Raw genomic sequence first — 24,578 nt, 5'->3', positions numbered from 1 at the left:
CTGTTCTACCATTTCTTTTTGTAGATGAAGAAATGGAGACTCAGATAAGGGAGTAAAGTTGCCCACAATCACATAGCTATTGACCTGTGTGTCTCATGATTCCCTGACAAGAGTTCCCAGGGCTGGAGATCAGATTGGAGATGTTTTTATCCACCCAATATCCTGAACAAGAATTAGTAATGATGTGAAACTGAATCTACTTTTGTCTTCTCCACATCTTAAGATTTATCAGGGTGGTGGTTGGCATTGGAAGGGTGTTGTAATCTTTCCTTGTTCCCAGGTGAAAATTTTAGCAGTCGTCATGACTTCTCTGCATTTTGTTAGGTACGAGGCATCAGCAAAAGTATAGTTTTCCAAGAGGTAAAATTTTGGCTTTTACACAGAGATAAAATGAACACATACTCTGCTGAGAATCTGTTGGCCATCTTGTTTGTTAAATTTCTGTTCCCAGGAATGATTGCTTATCAGTTTGCTGATTAGCTCATGTGAAGGCGGATATGTTATTTAAAGCTTTAGGAACATGTCCTAGGGAGGAAGCGTGGGCTGGCCCTCTGGGGAACTACAGTGGGCACTGGGAAGAGATTCAAGGTCCAGGTAACTGCTCCCCATGGGTTTTCATTAGGCCACATTAGACTTCTTGAAACCACTTCTTTGCTCTCTTGGCTTTTTCTCTACTGATCCGCCAGCATGTGGCTAAAAATGGACACGTTTTCAGTATGGTGTCTTCATGATCATCTCTAAGTGCTCAACTTCTGACAACAGTCTCTAGCTTAGTTCAGATCCTTAACTGAGACTATCTGATTGGCTGCTCTCCAAACATTTGCGCTCTTTGGGTCAGGTGATCAGCCAGGGTCAACCAGCTGCAGCTACTTGGAGAAACACAGTTACCAACGGACTGTGTGAGGGGGGCTGTGAGAGACAGCCAGGAGAGTCCCAATGAAAACCTCAGGTGGGCCAGCACAATAAAATGTGTCTTTTCATCATTTCCAGCAAGAGTCCTTGAAACACTGAGGCTTGTGCCACTCCCCTGTTATCCCAAAGGAGTCTGGTTGCCATCGTGTTGCATTCAGTTAAGGCAGGAAAAGTTTGGGGGAGGAGGCTGTTTCACAGGAGCCCATGGTCGGACCTTCCCATTCGTGTTTCCACCAACATTTGGGATCCTCCTTTGTACAAGCCTTTGAGCTGCTTAGATGCGGGTGTCTGGTAAAAAATAAGAAGCCTCAGCCCTGCTGCGCTCATGAACTTCGAACTTTTCCGTCTCGAGAGGAGGTTGACAGCCATAGATCAGGGCAGCAACATGGATATACCTAAACACATTTTGGTTCACTCTCTCTTCCCGGAGCTGACTCACTCTTTCGTGGACACAAGACATGGGCCTAATAACCGTACAGGTAGAAATTCAGGGGGAGTGGAAGCTCCTCACCCAACAGCCCAGCGAAGACACTGGGGGGACAGAGTAGCCGGTCGCTTTGCGTTACAAATCACTGAGCCCCCGATTCGTACCAGGATCTGTAAGGGGTGCAAAGGCCAGGGGCAATGTGTCCTCTAGGTTCGAGAGCTCCCAGGCTGGAAGGACACACACACACACACACACACACGGAGACAAGGCCAACCGTCCCGCAAGGGGCAGATTTGGGGCGCCCTCCCTTCTCTGGGCAGCCAAGGGGCGCGGACACAGGCCCAAACGGCAAGGGCCCGAGCGCGCAGCTCCTTCCAGGGCGGAGGGCGGCGCGAGGGAGGGAGAGAGGGAAGGGAAAGGCGAGCGTGAGCTGCCTCAAATGCTTGGAATAATTCCGCTTCCGTTTGGAAAGCCGCAGCCTCAGTCCCGCCGCGCCCGCCCAGCGCCAGCTCCGCGTCCCGGCCGGCCCGCGCGCGGCTGCCCGCTCCGCCGCCATGGCTACGTCCCCGCAGAAGTCGCCCTCCGTCCCCAAGTCCCCCACTCCCAAGTCGCCCCCGTCCCGGAAGAAAGATGACTCCTTCTTGGGGAAACTCGGAGGGACGCTGGCCCGGAGGAAGAAAGCCAAGGAGGGTGAGTGCGGCCGGGCCTGGCGCGCTGCAGGGCCCGGGCCGAGGGGCCGGGACTCCGGGGCCGGGCGGGAGCGCGCCGCGGGTGCCCGACGCGGCGGGGGCGCGCGGCGGCGCGGGAGCGCGCTGCCCGAAATGCGGGCCGGGGCCGAGCGCGCCCCGCTGGTCGTCGCCGCTGTCCCGCTCCGGGTGTCTAGGGCCCGGTGGTGCCCGGGTAGGGCGTCCCCGGGACCCGGCGACGCCCGCGCTGGGCCGGGGGCGGGCGCCGCGTGGCCCGAGGGGGCGGCCGGGCCCCCAGCCGGAGGCGGCGTCCTCCCGCAGGCCCGCGCCCGTCGTTCCCCAAGTTCCTGCGGAAACTTTCCTGGGCGCCGCGCTCGCGCTCGTTGCCCTCGTTGGCCTTTCAAAGCAGCTGGGTTCCTGGACCCACGGAACTCTAGAAGCAGCATCGGCCCCTGGAGCCTGTGTCCGCCCCCAGGGACCAGCAGGGCGCTCTTAGTGATCGGCATCATATGTTTGTGGAATGAATGAGTGGAAAAGCTGGCTTTCCTAGCGGTCGGGCCCTGTAATAAATGAGGAACTCGCAGTCAAGGAGAAAACTCGGATTAGACACACTTAGCATCACGCGCTGTGACCCTTCTGTGAACTCAGGAGTTGAGGGCTCTTGTAAAAAAACATTTTCTTTTTCCCCACCAGCGTGGACTGAGGTGATCTTCCCCCACCCAGGACAATTTGCATGTAAAATATTCTGTGTCATTGGCAGATTTCACCTCTCGGATTTTGGTCTGACAAATGAGGTGACAGTTCTGAAGAAGTTCTGGTGATAGATGTGTCGATAGAAGTTGCTTGATGAAAGTTTTTCATGGACTGCTTAGCGGTTTGGGAAATAATCCTTTTGAGGGCTGTGATGCTGAGATGTAAAATAAGGTCTGTGTTTCTGAGGTGTCTGAAAGGGTAAAAAAAAAAAAAAGAACGTCAGTGCTGAGAATTATCACACTTAAAGAACTAAGCTGCTGTTTTCTATATTGGAGTGAGCAAACATGGTTTTCCCCCAATTTGGCTATTTTGGTAAACCACGGTCTGAGTAGTATATAGCCGGTAGCAAATCATGACATCTTGGCTTGGAAAGCCCTAAACTACCCTTCTAGGATTTTCCTACTGTGTTCCTGGTATGGGCTGCCTTGCCAAGAGTAAACAACTCGGAATTTCTGAAGCCTGTGGCCTACTGAGAGTGCTCACCCCACCTTTGCCCACTCTTTAGAAAAGTTTATGGTAAAAATACAGAGTTGGTCTCTCTGTATCTAGTACTGTTCATGGAGCCAGGAGAATGAGTCTGATAGTAGCCCTTCACTTCTTTCAAGTGGATTAGCCTGTTTTCTGGAGCCTTCCCTTCACCAGCACAAACATCCTCTGTTCCTCTAGTTGGTCCTCCTAGGCACGATTTTTTTTTTTTTTTTTTTTTTTTGGCCTGCTGGCCTCCTACCCCTTCAGTTTCATTTGGGAGCCCTGCTGGAAACAGAAGGTCAACTCAATCGGGATTTTGAAAATACTGTAGTGAAGGGACTACTTTCGCAGGTGAGGGAAGGGGTAAGGGAACCCAGAAAGGACGATAAGGAACTTGGGAGCTAGCAACCGACAGGTGGAAGCTGTTACCACCTCTAGACCTGAAGGGACAGGGGGAGCAAGCCGGAACCCACAGAGAGCTGGAACTACAGAAGAGGGTGCCGTCTGACACTAGACAGAAACACAGCCACTGTCAGGAATGTGGAGACGGAGCAGGGAGACGTTGACGTTGGCACAAGAGATACTCTGTGCGTTCTCTCTTCTTGCCCCTGACTCCCTTGCTGGTGCTCCTGATTGGCTGCACCCGGTGGGACGTCACCAGGCAAGGAATCTGGACAATGCAACGTGTAGGGGTCAGCTTCCTCAGGGCACAGAGCAGTGCAGAGATCATAGTGGGGAGTGGGGAAAATGAAAATCATAGCAGACCCTCTCAAAGTGAGCTGCCCAGAAGTCCATGTAGTAGTGTGGTAGTCTGGTCCAGGTTAGAACAGGGCTGTCCCCTCCTTTGTTATGGTACAGACGCCAGGTTCCAGCAGTGCAGCGAAGGCTGTTCTTCCTTATTCTCTCAGCTACATCACACTGTTCTCTCTCACTGAGTTTCCTATCGGCTTACTCAAAGACTTTTTTTTTTTAATGTGTCTTATTATTTATTTTCGAGAGCGAGAGAGTAAGCCGGGGAGGGGCAGAGAGAGAGAGGGAGACACAGAATCTGAAGCAGGCTCCAGGCTCCGAGCTGTCAGCACAGAGCCCGATGCGGGGCTCAAACTCATGAGCCTTGAGATCATAACCTGGGGCTCAGACTCATGAACCTTGAGATCATAACCTGAGCGGAAGTTGGACGCTCAACCGACTGAACCATTAGGCGCACCGTGACTCAAAGACATTGTTACGTTTCTTGCTCCTGAACCACCCCCTTTCTTATCTCAGATGGACTCAATTGGGTTTTTGAAACCAGGTGCAAGATCTTATTTGTGTCTTTGGCTATACTTAACTGTTAAGTCCTGGTTCTGTGACTCAGACTATTAACTAATCCAGGGGATGTAAATGGTGAGTTGAAGAGCACACACTTCTTGTTAAGGGCCCCCCCCCTCCCCCACCCAGCCCCAGCTGCTTGCCACCACAGGTGGTAGTTCTTTGAGCTCAAAGAAGGCAGTGGGGTTGGTCTGAAATGACCTGCTCTTGGTGTGCGTGTGCTGGGTCTCAGTGATCATTGCTGTACCTGTTAAGGGCCCGCTAACCCTCACTTCGATACTGGTAAGGTTAGATCTTGCATAAACCTTCAGCTCTGTGCTTTGCAGAAACTGCTTTCTATTTCCACCCTCCCAATTTTCTACAATATGATTCCTCAAGTTCACTGATATCAATCTATCTACATATTATCTCAGTGCTTGAGCACTGAATTCTCCTGGGCCCAAGGACTGCCATTCATTCACTTGACACCTGTTGTCCCACTGTAGGACACAAAGATTGGAAAGACGTAATACATGTTAGATTACTGAGTCAATAATTTCATATGAAAATTTGCTTTCCTAAGAATGCCTACTGCATACATCAAAGAATGACTGTAAATCTCAGAAGAATACATTAAAACTAGTCATCACTCCTGTGTCTTCAGTAAGAAAAAAATAACATCAGAAAGAGAAAATAGAGGTTAAAACCATGATTTTTGGGACCAGACACCTTTGGGTTTGATTTCTGGTCCACCCCTTATTTATTGCTATGACTTGGGACAACTTCCTTATCTCTCCAAGTGTCTGTTTTTCTTCATCTATAAAATGGAGATATAGTATGTAGCATGCATAGCATGGTGTGAGTAATGAATGGCAGCTATTAAAATCGATAATTCAATTTGACATAGTCTTTAATTTGAGATAGTCTTTTCGTTATGGACTGCAGAAGATTCTATGGGTTTTGCAGATGGCCAAGGAGCTCATGACACTATGAAGCCCTTAAAATCCTGCTTTGGTCCCTTTGGAAATTAGGGATCTTTCCTTGCACGTCCACTATTCCTGATTCCAAAATGTCACATTTCAGCATTTTAGAATATCTGGGCCCATTTTCATGAGTTGTAGTTAACTGGCTTTGTTTTTCACTGTGGATCTTCTCTTTTGAGGTTCTGGTCCTCATTTATGCTATACACAGCCCTCTGGTGTAGGTCCTTAGACTAGCCTTTCAGATCCTTTGCCAAAGAGCTCCTTTTTTCCTCCAGATCTGTCCTCAAGACTTGCTCTTTCCAGGGACATCATCTTGAATTGTATTGGCCAGTTGAAGGTGCCCTGAATTGGGTCAGCAGCAATGATTATTCCTATCATTTACCCATTTTTTTTTTATTATCCCTTAGAGTTTAGCATTTTGTCCAGTGCCCAAAGTGTCCAATAAGGGCTTTAATCTGATAACTTTATAATAATTCTAGGGCTTACACCTTTGGTTATCATTGGCCTTCCAGTGTAACTGGGGAAAATCCCAAAAGTCTGCAACAGATTTATGGAATGGGGGGGGGGACCCCCAGCCCTGCTGAGCAGTCCTCTTCTTCTCCCCTAAGCAGCATGCATTCTTATTTTCTAAAGTGCCGCCTCAAACCCTCACCACTCAAGCTCGAACTCAGACCTTGAGATAGAAAACTGTGTACTAGGTATGAACTTGTTCAATTTCCCTTCTTTGCCCCAGATCTACACCTCCTTTCATGCTCCTTTCCTGCCCCAGTCCCTTCAGAGAGATTCCTTGTCCCCTTGTTTGTGAGAACCATCCATTTCCGCTTCCCCCAGACTTGGCATAGCTAAATACCCTTGCCCTTGTATCTTCAATCTCTTTCATAGCTACTCTACCCCTTAACATGCTGTAAATACGCTTGAGCCTTTCCCATTTAAAGAAAGTCTCCTGATGATGATTTCCTCTTAAGCTACTCATCCAGAGGTCTTGAAGACTTGCCTGTACTGACTTTCTCTTTCTTATTTCCTAGTCACTTCCTGACCCACTATCCTCACTCTTTCAGTAATCATTTACTGAGTGCATACCATGTGCTAGGCACCATGCTAGGCGCTGGGGTGTCGTGGGGGGAGAAAACAGACAAAAATCCCTGCCTTCATGGAGCTTACATTCTAGCATTGGAGACTGATAATAAACAAGATAAATTGGTAAATTATGTGTATTGTATTAGAGTAGTTATAGGGGCTTTAGAGCAAAATAAAGCAGGAAACAGAACATAGGGTGTTGAGGGATGAGAGATGATGGTTGGTGGTGTTAAATAGGATGGCTAAAACCTCCCTGAGAAGGGTTGTTTTTTTTTTTTAATTTCAGAAGTGGGAGAGAGAGCACAAACTGGGGAGAAGGGCAAAGGGAGGGAGGGAGGGAGGGAGAGAGAGAGAGAGAGAGAGAGAGAGAGAGAATATCCTAAGCAGGCTCCACACTCAGCACAAAGCCCGATGGGGATCTCAGTCCCATGACCCTAGGATCATGACCTGAGCCGAAATAGAGTTGGACGTTCAACCGACTGAGCCACCCGGTCGCCCCGAACAGAGTATTCTAATAAAGACTTGCGGGAGGTGAGGGAGAGAGTCATATGTGTATCTCGGAACAGAGCAGTGCAGGCAGAGGGAACGGCGAATTCAAAGGCTCTGAGGCAGGAGTGGATGTGATGTGTTGAGAACCAATACGGAGGTCACTGTGACTGGAGGAGAGAGCAAGCACTGTTGTGGAAGATAGTGAGGTCTCAGGGATTAGACTGAGGGTGGGGGAAGGTTGTGCAGGACCCTGGAGGCGATTGTATGACTGGGGCCTTTACTCAGAATGAGATAGGAAGGTATGGGGGGGGTGGTGTTGCATAGAGAATAAGATGACTGCACTTCTGTTTCAGCGGGATCATTGGTGCTAAGTGACTGAGGGGGTCAAAGCAGGGACACGAGCTAGGAGGCTGCTCTGATGACCCGGGAGGGTGGTGGTGGCGCCCGGAGTGGAGGGGTAGACACCGAACCCTGGATGTAGTTTGAAGACGTGGTGGGTAGGGTTTCCTGCAAGGTTGGAGGGAAGACAAGCAGATAATTGAGAGCACTCCAGGGACTTGGGTTTGAACAACTGGAGAGACAAGACTGATTTTAACTGAGCTGGACAAGTCCACCAGAAGAGCTGGTTTGGGGAGAAAGCACGTGGGGCCTGGTCAGTAGAGGTGCCCGCTGGACGTCGCAGCGGCCATGTTAGTTCTGAGAGCCCAGTTCAGGGGGAGGTGTCTGGGCTAGAGAGTAGAAGAGGTCCAGGGCCTGAGCCCCGAGGCTTTTGAACACTGAGGACCTGTGGAGAGAGACTGAGTGGGAGTGGCTAGTGGGACGAAGGAAGGCAGTTATGCGTGGAGTCCTGGAGGCCGTCGGGTCTCCACCTGTTCTCACTGTTCAGCTTCCCTGGCTGACGGCTCCAGGACCCACAGTCTCCTCTTCTGTCCTGATTGCACTTGGGCTCTTGACATTTCTTTTTAGCTCTCTTTTCCTTAAAACATCTTCTCCCTTGCCCTCATTCACTCTGAAATTGCTCCCTGTGTGTCTGCCTTGTCTTTCTCAGATTCCTTCCTGGACTTTTCTCGTCTGTGTATTCCCTCAGTAGCATTTCCTGGGTTTCTGACTTCGCCGGCTTTGCTCTCTGTTTTGGGGTGTGTTTATGTTTTTCTCTCCCATGGATTATCTCACTTCCATGGCTTCAATGACCATCTGCCCATTGATGATGCCCAAATCCACATTTAAATCCAGATCTTTCACCTGTAGTCCAGGCACATCTTTCCACTGTCTCTTGGGTATGCCACAGGTTCCTCCAATTCAGCACTGCCCTCGAGGGAATTACTACACTGCCCACTTGCCTCAATCTGCTTTTTCCTCTCCCACCATCCCACCAGTTGCTTAAGGCCATGGTCATCCTATATTTCAGAAGTCAGCAACCTTTTCTTAAAGGGCAATTAGTGGGGCGCCTGGGTGGCTCAGTCAGTTGAGCGACCGACTTTGGCTCAGGTCATGATCTCACGGTCTGTGAGTTCGAGCCCTGCGTCGGGCTCTGCGCTGACAGCTCAGAGCCTGCAGCCTGCTTCAGATTCTGTGTCTCTTGCTCTCTCTGCCCCTCCCCTGCTCATGATCTCTCTAAGAAAGAAATAGACATTTAAAATTTTTTTAAAAAAAGGGCAAACAGCTATTCAAGACTTTGCTGGCCCCCCACCTGTCCTCAGCTCTGCCCTTGTTACGGTAGATAATAGGTGAATGAACACATGTGGCCATGTTCCAATAAAACTGACTTATGGACCCTGAAATTTGAATTTCATGTAATTTTCATGTGTTGCAAAATATTCTTGTTTGTTTTCAGTCATTTAAAAATGTGAAAGCCGTTCTTAGCAGTTGGGCTGAACAGAAATAGATGCAGGCTAGCTACAGCCCATGGGCAGAGGTGGGCCCAGCCCTGCTCCATGTGTCTCCATACACAACCGTCTCTGAGGGAGACCTGCCAATTCGACCTTCCCTCCTCGCCTCGGGTCAGGCCTCACAAGTGCTCTTTGTCTCCTTTGAGATTGTTTCATTTTATAAAATTTTACTGTTTTTATTTTCCAGCTGACATGTTGTACATCCACCCTGCTAGTCCTCTGGTACTTTTTTATTCAACCCCCCCTTCATCCTTTTGCCAATATACCGTTTTATTTAAGCGCAAGGATAATATCCCCTCCGGCAAACTTCTTAGCCTGGCGTTCAGGACCTTCTCAATTGCTCCTTGGTCTCCCCTTCTGGTCTTGCCTTTAATTCCCTTTCAGGAAGCCTCCATTTTAGCCACACCCTTTATTCCCCAGACACATCACGTTCTTGCACGTTTTAACCTCTCTACATGCTGTTCCAAATTTCTGGAATGACCTTTTTCCTTTCTCTATACAACAAACTTCTATTTAGTCATTAAAACCCAATTCAGAGCTCCCCTTCAGCTTGATCCCTTCCTTAGCTCCCCCAGGGAGCGAGGTGCTTCCTTCTCTGTGGTCCCACCCCACCTTGTCCGTGGCTCTGTTGTAGCACTGGCCGCATTGCACTGCGACCATCTGTGGGTGAGCCTGTCGCCCAACGTGGCAAGAGCCCCTTTCCTGTAGCCCTCCTGCCTCGCATAATATTTAACGCCTAACGATATTGGAGTTTCCGTGCAGTGAATTTCCCCGTATTTACCTTGGTGAAAATAGTCCCCTGCTAACTGGTTGTGTAATCTCAGGCCTCTTCCTCTTGGCCCATTTCTAACATCGGCAGGTTAGGCTACATAACCTCCGAGAGCCCGTGCAGTTCTGGCATTCTATGATTTCTGAGCTCTCATTTCACCAGGCTTCTCTCAAATTCAGTTTTATTGTCTGTGTAGGGTGGTCTGGGAATGACATCATCACAAAGACCTCTTTCTTTCCTCCACTAATGAAGGCACCTCTGTGTCGGGAGGAGGAGATGGGAACCAGGATAAGTGGGCCCCAGCCCAAGGACACCTCCATATTAGGAATCGTGTCTCATGGAATATCTCTGTCTGGTTAACAAGCACAGTTCATAATTATGTTTTAGCCATTAGTACAGAAGAGATGAAATCCTTATGTAAACGTTTGTAAGCATCTAAAATCCTACTCTCTGTCATGGAAAAAAGAACGCATTTGGGGAAAGCTCTACAACAATTCCGATTATAACAAAGCTGAAAAAAAATAAAATACTTGAAAAAAAGGTATAAGCGTTCTGTTAAGTTTTCAGTATGTTCTGCGGCCTGAAATCAGTTAAGAAAATCCGTATGACGGTTTTGTCTGAGGACTAGAGCCCTCAGGACAAGGAGGCCTCATCATCTAGCTTAGGCCCTGACCTCATCCCTTCTCTTCTTTTCCCTGTGGGCTCTGGGAGGGCAGGAGTCATGTCTGGTCTGCTCACATTTGCACCCCACGTGCCTTGCCTGGCACCAGGTACTAAACAGGTTCTCTGCAAAATGGCTAACTAACCGCCCGAATCATCAGTGGGCATCTGATTCCTACTGAGGGTGTCCCCAGGTTACTTCAAACTCTGCCGAACCTTGGATGACAATTCTGGTCCTCTGATTCCATCCAGGCCTCAAATGCTGGGCGTGTGTGTGGGTGTGTGTGTGCGCACACGTTATAAAACTACCTCCTCCTACCAGGAATCTCTTTACCCTTTGTGGAAGGACTTTATCATTTATCCCTGTTCTTTGACAAACATACAAGGCCCCCCCTGGGACCAGAGGTTTGGGTCCTAGGATCTAGGGGTAGTGATGATGCAGTGGAGGCTGGGAGCCTGCAAGGAGGCCCGCTGGCCAAGGGCGGTGACCAGTCCGAGTGTAGAGGCCGGAGTTCTTCGTTTTCATCCAGAAAAGCTTGCCCTGTGGAAATGGTGTTGCGGGTATGCAGGACAGTGCGTGAATGATGGAGGACTGAGTGAAATAGCCTCTTGGCAAGGTTTGGGGGAGACCAAAGACCCAAACTCTGCAAGAGAGATTCTGAATTCCTGTAATTCCCCAAAGTCCGAAGTCTGCCTGTTCGTTCCCCTGCCCTGCTCATCCCTTCCTGAGCTTCTCAGCTTCCTTTACTCACCAGGTGCCCAGCCAGGGAAATCTGCAAAACAGCCAGAGCAGGGCCACTGTCCATGCTGCTTAATGAGAGAGCTCAATCACTACAAGACTCCCTACTCCCACCCGCCAACAGATAGAACCTACTAAAAGGGCAGACTGGCTCGCTGCACAATCTGTTAATTGTAGATGCTGTGTCCTTGCTGTGGCCCGGGACGCGCATTTGCATGGAGTGCGGATCGCTGTAGGACTCACTGAAAATCTGGTTCTACTAGTACGTGCTAAGTGATCATTCTGTCACCGTGAACACGCCAGCCTCCTAAAGCCTGAGAAAAACCATCTTTGTGGCTAGTGTCCTGGTGTTTCTTTCACACAGGCCTTTAGGGAGAAGGTGGGCCGTGGATGGAAGAAGCCGTCAACTTAGTTGAAACAGAAATATTCTTTTCTTTTTAATTTTTTTTGACATTTATTCATTTTTGAGAGAGAGAGAGAGACAGAACATGAGTGGGGGAGGGGCAGACAGAGAGGGAGACAGAATCTGAAGCAGGTTCCAGGCTCTGCACTGTCAGCACAGAGCCTGATGCAGGGCTCAAATTCACAAAGCGTCACTTCATGACCTGAGCTGAATTCGGAGGCTTAATCGACTGAACCATCCAGGTGCCCCAAAACAGAAATATTCTTTACTATTGCACGCATTCTCAGGTGAACAAAGAATGAACCAAATTGCTTAGCATCTAATTTTTTAACAAAAGTGGTTTTTTTTCCCATTATAAAATTAACCCATGCTTTTGGGATTTATGGGAAGATAGAAAACAGCCGTGCAAATTCCACCTCTCAAAGGCAATCACTATTGTAATTTTGGTTTACTTCTGTCCTTTTTCTTCATGATAACTTTTTATAATCATAAGTATGCCATGTATATTATACAGATAAAAATCCTATAACTGTATTTTTGGTTTATTATTATATAAATATAATTTGTGTTACAAATATTACTAGACATATTTTTATAGGTGCATAATATTCATTGAGTGAATGTTCTCTTGCTCACCCATTTCTTTCGGTCCTCTCCCGCTCTTTTTTTTTTCCCCCTAGAAATAATGCTGCCTAAAGCTTTTTTAAAAATTAAGAACAATTTTCGTTGGATAGAGCCCCAGAAGTACAGTTATAGGGTCAAAGGGTGCCAGTTGGCTTGTGTAACACTGATAGTTTATCATTGATGACCTAAGAGAAATTTCTGCTTTGGGGTCTGGGTGGTCCAGTAGGCTGTTGGAAAGTAAAACCAACATTGTCAGGCCAGAAGTTTTTGTTTGCTTAACTTCTAGCTACAACAACTAGAAGGACCAGCTAGCAGGACCAGGGCACCTAAGTTGTGGGGTGTGGGATAGGGTTATGGGTCAGGGGAGTGCAATTTCCCTCCTGGCCAGTAACATGTTCACAGTAAGCTGTAGTACAGGCAGGTCTTTATTTCAGAACATTCTCTTGGGCCCATCCTTCCATCCGTACGTGGCCTGGTATATCAACCCAAGTTGCCTGCTCTTCTAACAGGGCCCACGGTGCCTTTGGAATGGTTTTCCTTAAAGTTCCCCTGGGAGTCACAGCCATCCCCTGCCCTGCTGAGTTCTCCCCCGTTCATGTGAGAGCCAGTGAAGGTTTGATCAACAAGTCCCTCCTTGTCTTGGTCTCTTCCTCCCCACCTCCCGACTTCGGAATTCTTGGACTTGCCCCACACTCAATAACCACAAACAGGAGGTCATGACAAGACGGTGGGGAGTGCTATGGTGGACAAATTTGGGTTGCCAGCGTTGAGGACCCCTTAGGAGACATGGTGTTTGCAAGCAGGGTCTTGAAGCGGGAAGAAGAAACCCCTCCCCACCCCAGGCTGACAGAAGAGAAGGGATAGGATTCAGGAGCCTTCTGAGTTTCCGAGGGATCTTGACTGAGTGGGCTGGGCTGATGCCTCCAGGGCTCAGTTTCCTCAACCTGCATCAGGAGTCAGCAGTCAGGTGTCTCATCTCCTCTGCTAAGAGTGGATCTGAGCCAGATGGAGCATGGAATTATCACACCCAGCACCCCAGGGAGTGTTTCTGGGGAGTCGCTTAACGGAGTCCGACTCCCTCACAGGGAGTGGTGTGTCAGGGCATTTATTTCATCCTTGAATCATGCTGTGTTCCCTTTACTCATTTCCTTATCTCTTTTAAAATCCAGAGGCCCCTCCCCTCTTCTGTGCTGGGAAAATCCCAGCCGGGCAATGAGGAACCATGAATGATGCTCTTCATGAAAACGCAGCAGGTCTCCTGGGGATCATGATGGTGATGATGTGGGATGGCTCGGAGGCGAGGCTACTAGACTGTTTCTGCTCCCTCAGTGACATCAACCCAGGTCACGGGGCTCCCCGAAACACCAGGGTGCTCCATGGAGCAGGATCCGCGCTTACTCCTTTCTGGGATGTATTCATCAGTACAACCAGTAATCTGCCAATTGCAGTATTTACATTGACTCTTCAATGCAAAACATTTCCTAGCCAATGTGGCTTTGGCCGTAGCCCCCGTGGAGAGGCAAAATTAGGGAGGGGTTCAGGAACAGGGTCTGCAAATTTAGGGGACAGGGCATTGCAGCTTCGTTGGGGCAGGCATTGAAGTGGCAGGGTGCAGAGGTTCATTCTGTTCGCATCTGTTGGGTGCCTGCGTTCTGAATCAGGGAGGCTTATCCAAGTCCAGGATGGGGTCTCAGATTCAGGGGCTTGGGGCAGACACTGGTAGAACTTAGCAGGCAAGTCAGGACTCCGGCTGAGCAGGTGAGGGGCAGGAGCAGGCTACAGCCTCAGTGTGGACTCGGGAGTCACTGACCCCACAAGCGGAGGTAAGTGAGGAGGCTCCTAATGTTTACACAGGAACCCTGGGTCTTGCCTCACTCATCCACACCCCCCCCCCCCCCCCCGCTCCACGCCAGGCGTGGAAACAAACTTTCAGTGGAGAGGGGTTTTCCTTTTTGCCAGGGCTGAGCTGTCGCTGGCTCCCAGCCCTGGTGAGGTGACCTGTGGATGACAGGTAGTTCATAGTGACAGCCGGGAGAAGCAGGGGCAGCAGGAGCCAACAGTTTTTGATGCTGTTTGCAAAAACGCAAAAGGAGGGTGACACAATTCCATTGTAAAGCAACCCAGGACACGGGGAAGTGCCGAGACAACCCTTTGCAAGGAGTAGCAATTGCCTCTTGGCTGACAGTTGCAAGGCCTCTCTTGGTGGGCTCAGTAGCCCCTCCAGCACATGTCCCAAGTGCCTGGAGCACAGAACGATCCCTTCGCCTGCTTTTCCTCTGTGCCTGTCATTATGGTAAATTACAAGGCTCCCATGATAACTATGGAGAGGCAGATTGATTCGTTCCTTGTGATTGTCGCCGTGCCGGGGTGATGGGCACCCAGATTTCACACCTTGTAATGGCCCTGCCAGGGGTGGATGTTAGCACAAGTGGGACCTGACACTTCAGTAAATCTGAGACATTCTGCCGTGGAGATCAAAGTTCAGAATTGCTTAAATTGGTGTTGGAGCAGGTGGGAAACAGGAGCCCAGGGCCAGGAATTGGATAGATGGCAATTGTCGTTCCATTTGTAGGGCCCGAATGTCAGCTTTTCAAACGATATGACATCAATTTAAGTGATTTGGGCTCCCAGCTACCTCGCCCATTTAGTATTACTGGTTCTGGGAAGTGTGATTCGTGGTCTAGCTGATGCTCTAAAAAGGGGGACCTTGGGGAACCAACCCTGCTTGTATATCTGGGGTCAGAGACTTGCGTTTGTGGAGGGTTGGTAACATGGGGTTATTACTATTCATGGGAGCGTGGATGAGCGTTTCATCTCCTACCTGGATGTGTTGGTAACCTCCCAACTTACACTTCCAGCCATGACCTCTCTCCTGAGCTTTAGACTCATTAGCACGTATATGTCATGGCATTGTCATTTGCACACAGAGGTGAGCCTGGATTTTAACACAGGGCATGTAGTTCTCAAAGGCTTCGGATGAGGTGAGAATGTGCTCTGGCTTCTTCTTCTTCTTCTTTTTTTTAATATAATTTATTGTCAAGTTGGCTGACATACAGTGTATACAGTGAGCTCTTGATTTTGGGGGTAGATTCCTGTGATTCATTGCTTCCATACAACACCTAGTGCTCATCCCAACAAGTGCCCTCTTCAATGCCCGTCACCCGTTTGCCCCCTCTCCCCCACCCCATCCCATCAACCCTTAGTACGTTCTCTGTATTTAAGAGTCTCTTATGGTTTACCTCTCTTCCTCCCTCTCTGATTATAACCATTTTGTCCCCCTTCCCTTCCCCCGTGGTCTTCTGTTAAGTTTCTCAGGTTCCACAGGAGCGAAAATGTATAATATCTGTCCTTCTCTGACTGACTTACTTCGCTTACCATAATACCCTCCAGTTCCATCCATGTTGCAGCAAATGGCAGGATTTCATTCTTTCTCATTGCCAAGTAGTATTCCAGTGTATCTCACTGTGGTTCTCATTTGCGTTGCCCTGAAAGGTCATCTTTTCTTGTGCCGTTTGGACATTCATAGATCTTCTTGGGTGCACAGGCTTTTAAGGTCCAAGGAGGTCAGTGCACCTCCCCTCAGTCCTGAGCATGAAGAGAGCTCTGGCTGATAACCCAGAAAGGTACACGCCGGGAAAATCTCATCCTCCCGTTTTTTTTTTTTTTTTTTTTAAGTTGGCTGGGAGTGCCAGAGACTTGCTGCATCCTGTACGAGGTGCAACTCATCTCAACAGGATGACTGTATTCCTGAAATATTTCCTGCTGAGCAAATTGTCTTAATCCTGTTATACCACCAGCTTTCATTATTGAACTAGAAATTGACTGGAATAAAATTTTGGCCCCAAATTGTAAATGTGGAAATTCTTGATGGTATACCATTACTTTTCAAATAATGATACTAATGACAATGATAATAACACAAATGCATCAGGGGCAAGTACTTTTGCAGAACTAAATGGGCCAGGCAATGTACTAGATGCTTTAGATATATTAACTTATTTGATCTTCCTAACTGCCCCGTGAAATAGGTATTATTAGCAGCTTTGCCCCTTTACAAATGAGGAAAGTGAAGGGCAGGGAGACCAGGTAACTTGCCCAAAGTGAAGGTTAATGTATTAGTTAAGGTAGCACTAGCTGCTATAATAGATAAGCCCCAGATTCTCAGAAGGTTAACATAATAAAAGTTTATTTCTTATAGCAAAACCCCATGGCATCATTCTTTTTTTTTTTTTTTTTAAGTGATCTTTACAACCTACATGGGGCTTGAACTCACAACCCCAAGATCAGGAGTCCCATGCTTTACCCACTGAGCCAGCCAGACCTCCCCCACCCCCCTTGATTGGATTGCCTCCCACGTGGTCATTCAGGGATCCAAGTGCCTTGCATCTTACTGCTCTTCATTTTTCTAGGTTCTTTGAGTCCTCACCGATCAACCAAGGGGGGCTGGTGAGAAAGAGAGCAAGACTTCAGTGGGAGGCTTTTACCTGCCAGGCGTAGACTTGATGCATATCGTTTCTGCCCGCTTGCCACCGGCCAGAAGTCAGTCAGTTATGTGGCCACACCTAAGTGCAAGAGAGGCAAAGAAACACAGTTGTCTGCCCAGAGGGAAAGGAAAGGGATTTTGACAAATAATACGCGTCGTTTTGCCATTGCTGGCGACGGGAAGCCATAGGATTTGAACCTGGGTAGTCTGGCTCCAGAGACTCAACTCTTGACTCGAACATTCTACCATCTCTCCAGTAACAATGGCTCAGAGTCTGAGAAAAATGTGGCAGGTTGCACCACTTTTTACTCCATTTCCCTCCCATCTGTAACTGTGTTTGGTTGCCTAGATGCTGTGCTTGGGAATTGTCTTTGTCTTTCCGTGAGAGGCTCGGTTCTATGCATTTAATCGCCACAATCACCCCCATGAGATAGACAGTTATTATCGTTCCCGTTTTCCAGGTGAGGAGGCTGAAGCAGGGAGCTTGGTTATGTGTCCAAGGCATAAGTAAACCGTGTCTCTGGGCTTCTGGAACCCTCACACCAAGCCACGGAGCAGGGTGGGGGCTGAAGGGAAGATGAGAGAAGGTGAGAAGGCCAAAGCCACCAAACCCCACCCAGCCAGAACCTCGTTTGGGTTCTGCTTCTGCAAGTTTTTTATGGGACAGGCAGGGAAGTGTAAGCTCTCACTGGATATTTGATGACCCTAAGGAATCGCTGTTAACTTGTAGGGCGTGAGAAGGGTATCATGGTCATGTTACAAAAGAAAGTCCTTATCTTTTCCAGGTACTACTGAAACGTGTAGCAGGTGGCATGATGAAATGTCTAGGACTTGGCAGGGCACCAGGGTGTCTCAGTTGGTGACGCCTCCGACTCTTGGTCCTCAGCTCGGGTCATGACCTCGTGGTCTTGTGAGTTCAGGCCCCCAGTCGGGCTCTGCGCAGACAGCGCGGAACTTGGGATTCTCTCTCTCCTTGTCTCTCTTCCCCTCCCCCGCATGCTCGAGCACACTCTCTCTCTCAAAATAAATAAACATTTTCTTTCCACGTCTAGGAGTTGCCTCAGATAATGCAGTGGAGGGATTGAGGTATAGATGGACAGAAGGGGACCACAAACAGCTCCTTAGTGCAGAATGGTGATGGGTACATGGTGGATTGTCATTCTAGTCTCTCACTTTGGGGCGTATTTGAAATTTCCTGTAATAATGATAATAAAAAAGAAGACTTTAATGAGTGGACTCTCTGTAGCCCCCTAGACTGTAAATGAAGTGATGGGGACAGAACATGTTTGTTGAGGAACAGCTGAGCGGCCTGGAATGTTTTCTAAAGCAGGTCCTCAGGGACCCTGTTTGGGAGCTATTGGCCCGTGTGTGAATTCTGATTCTGAGATTCTCCCAGAGGCGGCGTTTAGTGCCTGGAGAACTGAGCTCAGGAAGATGAGCCTGGGACCTCCGAAAGGCAGAAAGCACAGACTCCCGGGGTGAGAGGGATCCAGGCAAAGTCTGGGCTTTGCCCTGGCCCAGTGGCCTCAGCCCTGGCTAGCTGTGCAGCCTGTGACAAATATCTCGCTGAAAGGTACAGCACGGCCCCAGGCCCCAGCTGCACTTTAATTAAACACTGAAAATCCATCAAAGACTCGGCCTTCTCAGCCGGCCAGTTCTCGGAGTCCCAGGTGAAGCCAGCTCTGGGCTGGCTGCGAGCCAGGAGGAAGGTGCACCACGGGCCCTCCCAAGTCCCTGGCTAAAATCAACAGCCAGGGCTCCGCAGCCCAGCTTCTGACCTGATGCAAATTAAGCTTGGCATTTGGAGATGGTATTAAATTGTCCTAAATCAATATTCTAGTGGCAGGATCAGAACAATTAAAAACCCCGACTTCCTCCTCAGATCGTTGGAGTACATGTGAATATGAATTGTCAGTTCACTTTTAAAACTCAGCAGGTTGAGAAAGGCGGAGGTCTGCTTGGTGATGCGCCGGGCATAGTTTATTCCAACCTCAGCATCTCTTCCTGTTTTTACATGTGTGCAACATATGTCAAGCGCACAGGGGCGTTCATATATGATATAACGTGTATGATGTAACATCTAATCCCTGCAGCAACCCCAGGAGGCTCTGTCATCCCCACTTTACAGAGGAGGAAACTGAGGCTCAGAGAGGTGAAGTCACTCGCCCAAGGTCTCAGCTACTAAGTGGTAGGGCGAGAATTTGAATTAATTTCTCCAAGCTCAAGGCCAATGCTTTGCCCTCTGTAACACAGCTGGCTTTTCCCAATATAGTGTTTATTTTTCATTCATCATGATAATTAATAGCGAGGAATGAATGGCAACAGTAGTGACTGTTTAATAATTTTGTTTCTCTAGTCTTAAAAGTTGGTGGCAATTTTTCTAGTTTGTCCACTTGTTCAACAAACGTTTATTGAGAAGCAGCCTGGTAGGGAGGTTTCTGGGCTCGGGAGTCCGCCAGACTGGTCCCACCCACCACGTCCGGGCCGTGTGACCTGGTACAAGTTCATCATCATCTCTGAGCCCCAGCTTCCTCATCTGTAAAATGGGATGTTACTAGTACTCACGGCCCAGGGTTGTCATTAAAACAAAAGGAGTTGGTACTAGCAAAGTGTTTAAAGTAAGGCCGGGCTATCAGTGGGTGTTCTGTCAACCTGAGCCCCTGGCAGATGCTGTCAGGGCCCTGGAGGAAGAGCTGTGTCTATGTGCTCTCAGAACTCCCCTCTTCTGTTTAGTCAGTTAATATTATTGCTTCTATTTTTATTAAACCAGCTAAACATGTTTAAGTTTATGGTAAAGAATTCAAAGAGTTGGGGCGCCTGGGTGGCTCAGTCAGTTGAGCATCTGACTTTGGCTCAGGTCACGATCTCACGGCTTGTGAGTTTGAGCCCCGCGTCAGGCTCTGTGCTGACAGCTCAGAGCCTGGAGCCCGCTTTGGATTCTGTGTCTCCCTCTCTCTGTGTCCCTCCCCTGCTTGCACTCTGTCTCTCTGTCTCTTTCTCTCTCTCTCAAAAATAAATAAAGATTAAAAAAAAAACTTTTTTAAAAATTCAAAGAGGCCAGAAATAAAAACTGAAAAGTAAGGGCTCCTTTCTACTTTCCTATAGTTAGGACTTAGATAGACTAGTGCAACCTGTGATAATAATAATGATGATGATGATAGTATATGATAATGTAATAATAGTGTGTCAGAAATGCTCTGTTGTACAAGCATACACACTTGTCTTGTTTTTATACAACTGGAATACCACAGTAAAGGGTGTTCAGCAGTCCATACTTTTCCACTTACCCACTTACCCACTTACCCGTCTTAGGTACAGACACCTCGTTTTATTACACTTTGCTTTATCGCGTGTTGTGAATATTGCTTTTTGTTTTGTTTTTTTTTTTATAAATTGAAGGTTTGGGACAACCCTGTGTCAGGCAGGCCTGCCGGTGCCATTTCTCCAAGAACATTTGCTCACTTCATGTCTCTCGCAATATTTCAATATTTCAAACTTTATCATTGTTTGTTACATCATCTGCGGTCAGTGATTATGCCTCGCTGAAACTTGAGATGATGGTTAGCATTTTCTAGCGAAAAATATTTTAAATATTTTTTAAAAGAGGTCTAAACATTTTTACGACATAATGCTACTGCACACTGCATGGATTATACTACAGTGTAAACATAATTTTTATATACACCAGGAAACCAAAAAGTTCATTTGATTCACTTCATTGTGGTATCTGCTTTATTGCGGTAGTCTGGAACCAAACCTTCAATATCTCCAAGATATACCTGTGTCTTTCACATATGGATTTACCTAATTTTTAAGCAACTTTATGCATTGTCTGGATGTGCCATAGTTAAATTTAACCATCTCCCTATTGTTTTTACTAGGGTTTTGCTACTCCAAACAGTGCTGCATTAAACATGCTTGCAAACAAATAAGAGCATTCTGTATCTGTTTATCTGTATAATATAATAAACTCTTAGAGATGGAATTGCTGAGTCAAAAATGTGTTAGGTCTGAATTTTGTTGGATATTACCAAATTGCTTTCGAGAAGGAAATACTAGGGGGGAAAATGCTACCCACGCTTTAAAATTCATATTTCTTGTTAATCAGTTTTGAAAGAGAGGGTGGAAATGAGCAGTTAGCCTGATCTCTCATTTTATTGGAAATGCTTCTCCTTGGCCACAAATTTTTAGACATTACATTCTCTGGCTCCCCTCCTCAATTCTTGATACAGAGAGAATGTTCTGGATTTCGAGGCAAAATCCCATGTGTGCTTCATTCTCTCTCCACTCCCAGGCCCCCTGCCCCCCATTCTCTGAGGGAAGGACTTCTGTTCTCTCTTTAAATTTCAGGATAAATGGGGCTCACAGAGGCCCAGATTTCTCACGGGAGGAGAGAGTCACACGGGAACATCTTCCAGTGGGTATCTGAAGCCAGTGTCTGGCTAAGCGTCTGCCAGCCTGGCCCAGGCCTTTCTGCCTCCTCGAATTCCTCCAGGCCCACAAACAGCTGGGTGCCGCCAGTGTCCTTCCTTCTGCGTCCGACAGACTGATTTCCTTTTAGGGATGACTGCCTCCACCCACCCCCAGCCAACCAGAAGCAGAAAACCCCATGACGAAGATAATAAATTGCATCCAGGGCCACGGAGGAGGGGAGAGAAATGACTCACAAGCCCCTACATCCTCCTGCCACATTCCAAGAGCTGCCTTCCTTGGGGCTTAAATCACTCCCTGGGAGCAACACCCTGAGCGGATGGTGGAGGAAGGCCAGCTGTTGTTGCTGGCCGGATGAGGCGGGTGGGGTGAGGGCCCTGGCTGGAAACAAGTCCTGGAATTTTTCTTTAGAATGGGCTGGTGATCCTGGCTCCCCCTGGGAACAAGGCACGGGGCATTTCTGCCCTCAAGGGGCTTGTGCTGTAGCCTCTAGAGCCCCCTGTCCTCTTGCCCAGTGCCCTGGAGGGAGACAGACCTAACAGTCTGGTGACCCTGGGCAAGTCACTTCATTTCCCTGAGCCTCAGTTCCCCCCCCCAACCCCTACAAAATGGGAAAGAATTCAGTACCAGTCTCCAGGGTTATTAATAATTAATGAGCTAATTCATGTCAAGTGCTTAGCATGGAGCCTGGCTCACCTTAAACACTTAGTATTACTTGCTATTATTGCTACTGCTACTGCTCCTCTCGACAATTCTGCAAATAAAAAATTAGGAAATGTGGTCTGGCCGTGGCTCTCACCCCTGCCCGTGATTTATAATAACGATTGTGAACATTTATATAGAGCTTACGGTGTTTTAGAGCTTTATGTATGTTGACTCATTTAATCCTGCCAACCCCATGAGTAGCTACGCTGTAGGTTCTGTTACTATCCCCATGTGTCAATATACCAAGGCACAGAGAGTTGAACCTCTAGCCCAGTTAGGAAATAGTGGAGCCAGGATTCAGACCCAGGTTGTCAGCTCTAGAAGTTACTTTCTTTAAATTTGATTCTTTTTAATGTTTGTTTATTTTTGAGAGAGAGCAGGGGAAGGGCAGAGAGAGAGGGAGACACAGAATCAGAAGCAGGCTCCAGGCCCTGAGCTGTGAGCATAGAGCCCCATGCGGGGCTCGAACTCACGGACCACGAGATCATGACCTGAGCCAAAGTTGGACACTTAACTGGCTGAGCCACCCAGTTGTACGTAAAAGTTACTTTCTTAACCACTATGTCATCCTGCCTCTCAATATGTGTTTGTATATTTCTATAGGACGGTTTTCTAAAGATACAACAGTCAAGTGATGTTTATTTTTTTTCTTTTTGCTTGCATTAAAAGGAAGTGTTGGTTTTAGAGGCTCCTGGGTGGCTTAGTAGGTTGAGTCTCCCGACTTCGGCTCAGGTCATGGTGTTGTGGTTCATGAGTTCGAGTCCTGCGTCAGGCTCTGTGCTGACAGCTCAGAGCCTGGAGCCTGCTTCAGTTTCTGTGTCTCCCTCTCTCTGCCCCTCCCTGGCTTGTACTCTGTCTCTGTGTCTCTCTCAAAAACAAATAAACATTGGGGCGCCTGGGTGGCTCAGTCGGTTAAGCATCCGACTTTGGCTCAGGTCATGATCTCGCGGTCCATGAGTTTGAGCCCCGCGTCGGGCTCTGTGCTGACAGCTCAGAGCCTGGAGCCTGTTTCAGATTCTGTGTCTCTCTCTCTGACCCTCCCCCATTCATGCTGTCTCTCCTTGTCTCAAAAATAAATAAACGTTAAAAAAAATTAAAAAAATAAACATTTAAAAAGATTTTTTTTAATTGTTGGTTTTTCTTATAATAGCAACATAGCATTATTTTTTTTAATGGAAAATAGGTGTACCTGGGTGGTTCAGTGGGTTAAGCATCCAACTCCTGATTTCTTACAGATTGTGAGATTGAGCCCCAAGTCAGGCTCTGTACTGACAGTGTGGAACCTGCTTAGGATTCTCTCTCTCTCTCCCTCTCTCTCTGCCCCTTTCCCGCTCATTCTCTCTCCATCACCCCCCCCCCACAAATAAGTAAATAAACTTACAAAAAATGGAAAATAAAGAAGAGGAAGATCAACGTATTTGTCTACAGTACTACCACCTGACCAGTGGCCTAGATAAAGGGCTGGTTCTTTTTTATTTTCAGTAATAAAACTGTGATGTCCTCCCGTGTATGGCTGCTGTGTAGCTCGTGTAACCTGTAACTCTCCATCCCCGTTTGACAGCACTCGAGCTGGTCTATATCCTGTTTATCGGTACAGTTCCATGGTATGCGTACTTGGATGTCACAGGAAGAACAAATTGCTAAAAGTTTCTGAATTATCTTCTTGTCGTGTTAGGTGACACCCCGTTCACTGACTGCTGCTGGTCTGTGAATCATACTCTGAGCAGCACTGACCTAGACAAACACTATTTACAGTTTAGTGTATTTATTTCCAGCATTTTTCCAGCACGTTTTTTTGTTGTTGTTTATTTTTAGTCTTTATACACCTTTCTTTTGCTCACTACACTTCGTGTTACAAAATTACTGTAAGCAATTCTTGAGTGTAATTTTAATGACAATAATATCATAATATTCCATCTGGAAGAGGTACCATAGATTACCAGCGTATTCCCTTTTTCATGGACTTTGGTAGGTTTCCATTTATTTGCCATGATGAAAATATGATGGTAGTTTTAGTATAACTATTTTTCCATAGTTAATGTTATTTCCATAGGGTAGGTCTCCTACAGTGGAATGACTAGGTCAAACAATATGAAGTCTTTTAAATTGCTTGTTAGGTTTACCAAATACTTCCTAAAAGTGATGTGCCGGGGCACCTGGGTGGCTCAGTCGGTTGAGTGTCCAACTTCGGCTCAGGTCATGATCTCACAGCTTGTGAGTTTGAGCCCCACGTTGGGCTCTGTGCTGACAGGTCAGAGCCTGGAGCCTGCTTCGGATTCTGTGTCTCCCTCTCTCTCTGCTCTTCCCCTGCTCATGCTCTGTCTCTCTCAAGAATAAATAAACATTAAAATATTTTAAAAAATAATAAAAAAATAAAAGTAATGTGCCAATATATGCTTCCCACAGTAGTTTATGAGAGTGCCTGCTTACATCCTTTTCAGCATTCACTATTATAATTTGATTAAGGGAACAATCTTAATTGTTTTGAATTTCTTTGATTGCTGATGAGGTTGAATGTTTTCTGCGTGTGTAGCCATTTATATTTATCTTTTGCTTTGTACTCAGTTGGGCGCTAGAATCAAATGTTACTATCTTGCACAGATTTCACCCTACTTTAGATCAGAAGCTGAGTAAATCCATACATAAAGTCTGTACATATTGATGTATGGTATCTCCATTATTTAGATCCTTCCCTTTTTTCTGCTGCCAGAACTGGGGGACGCTTTTATGTGATCATGATGGTGGTTTTTGTCTTTGCACCAATAATGTAGTAAGTATATGGTCTGAATA

General features: G+C 47.4%; 1 protein-coding gene across 1 annotated transcript in view; it reads left to right on the top strand.

Moving 5' to 3' along the window:
- The first annotated feature begins 1,672 nt into the window (after positions 1-1,672).
- The window catches only part of PARVA (parvin alpha), a 172,056-nt gene continuing 149,150 nt past the window's right edge, over positions 1,673-24,578 (top strand). The window contains exon 1 of the mRNA XM_078433226.2: positions 1,673-2,029. Coding sequence (XP_078289352.1) covers positions 1,894-2,029 — 136 coding nt within the window. The 5' untranslated portion in view covers positions 1,673-1,893. The remainder of the gene's footprint in view (positions 2,030-24,578) is intronic.

Source organism: Panthera onca, chromosome D1, assembly GCF_046562875.1.
Source record: "Panthera onca isolate mPanOnc1 chromosome D1, mPanOnc1 haplotype 2, whole genome shotgun sequence".
NCBI lineage: Eukaryota > Metazoa > Chordata > Mammalia > Carnivora > Felidae > Panthera > Panthera onca.
This window is presented reverse-complemented; position numbering and strand designations above follow the sequence as displayed.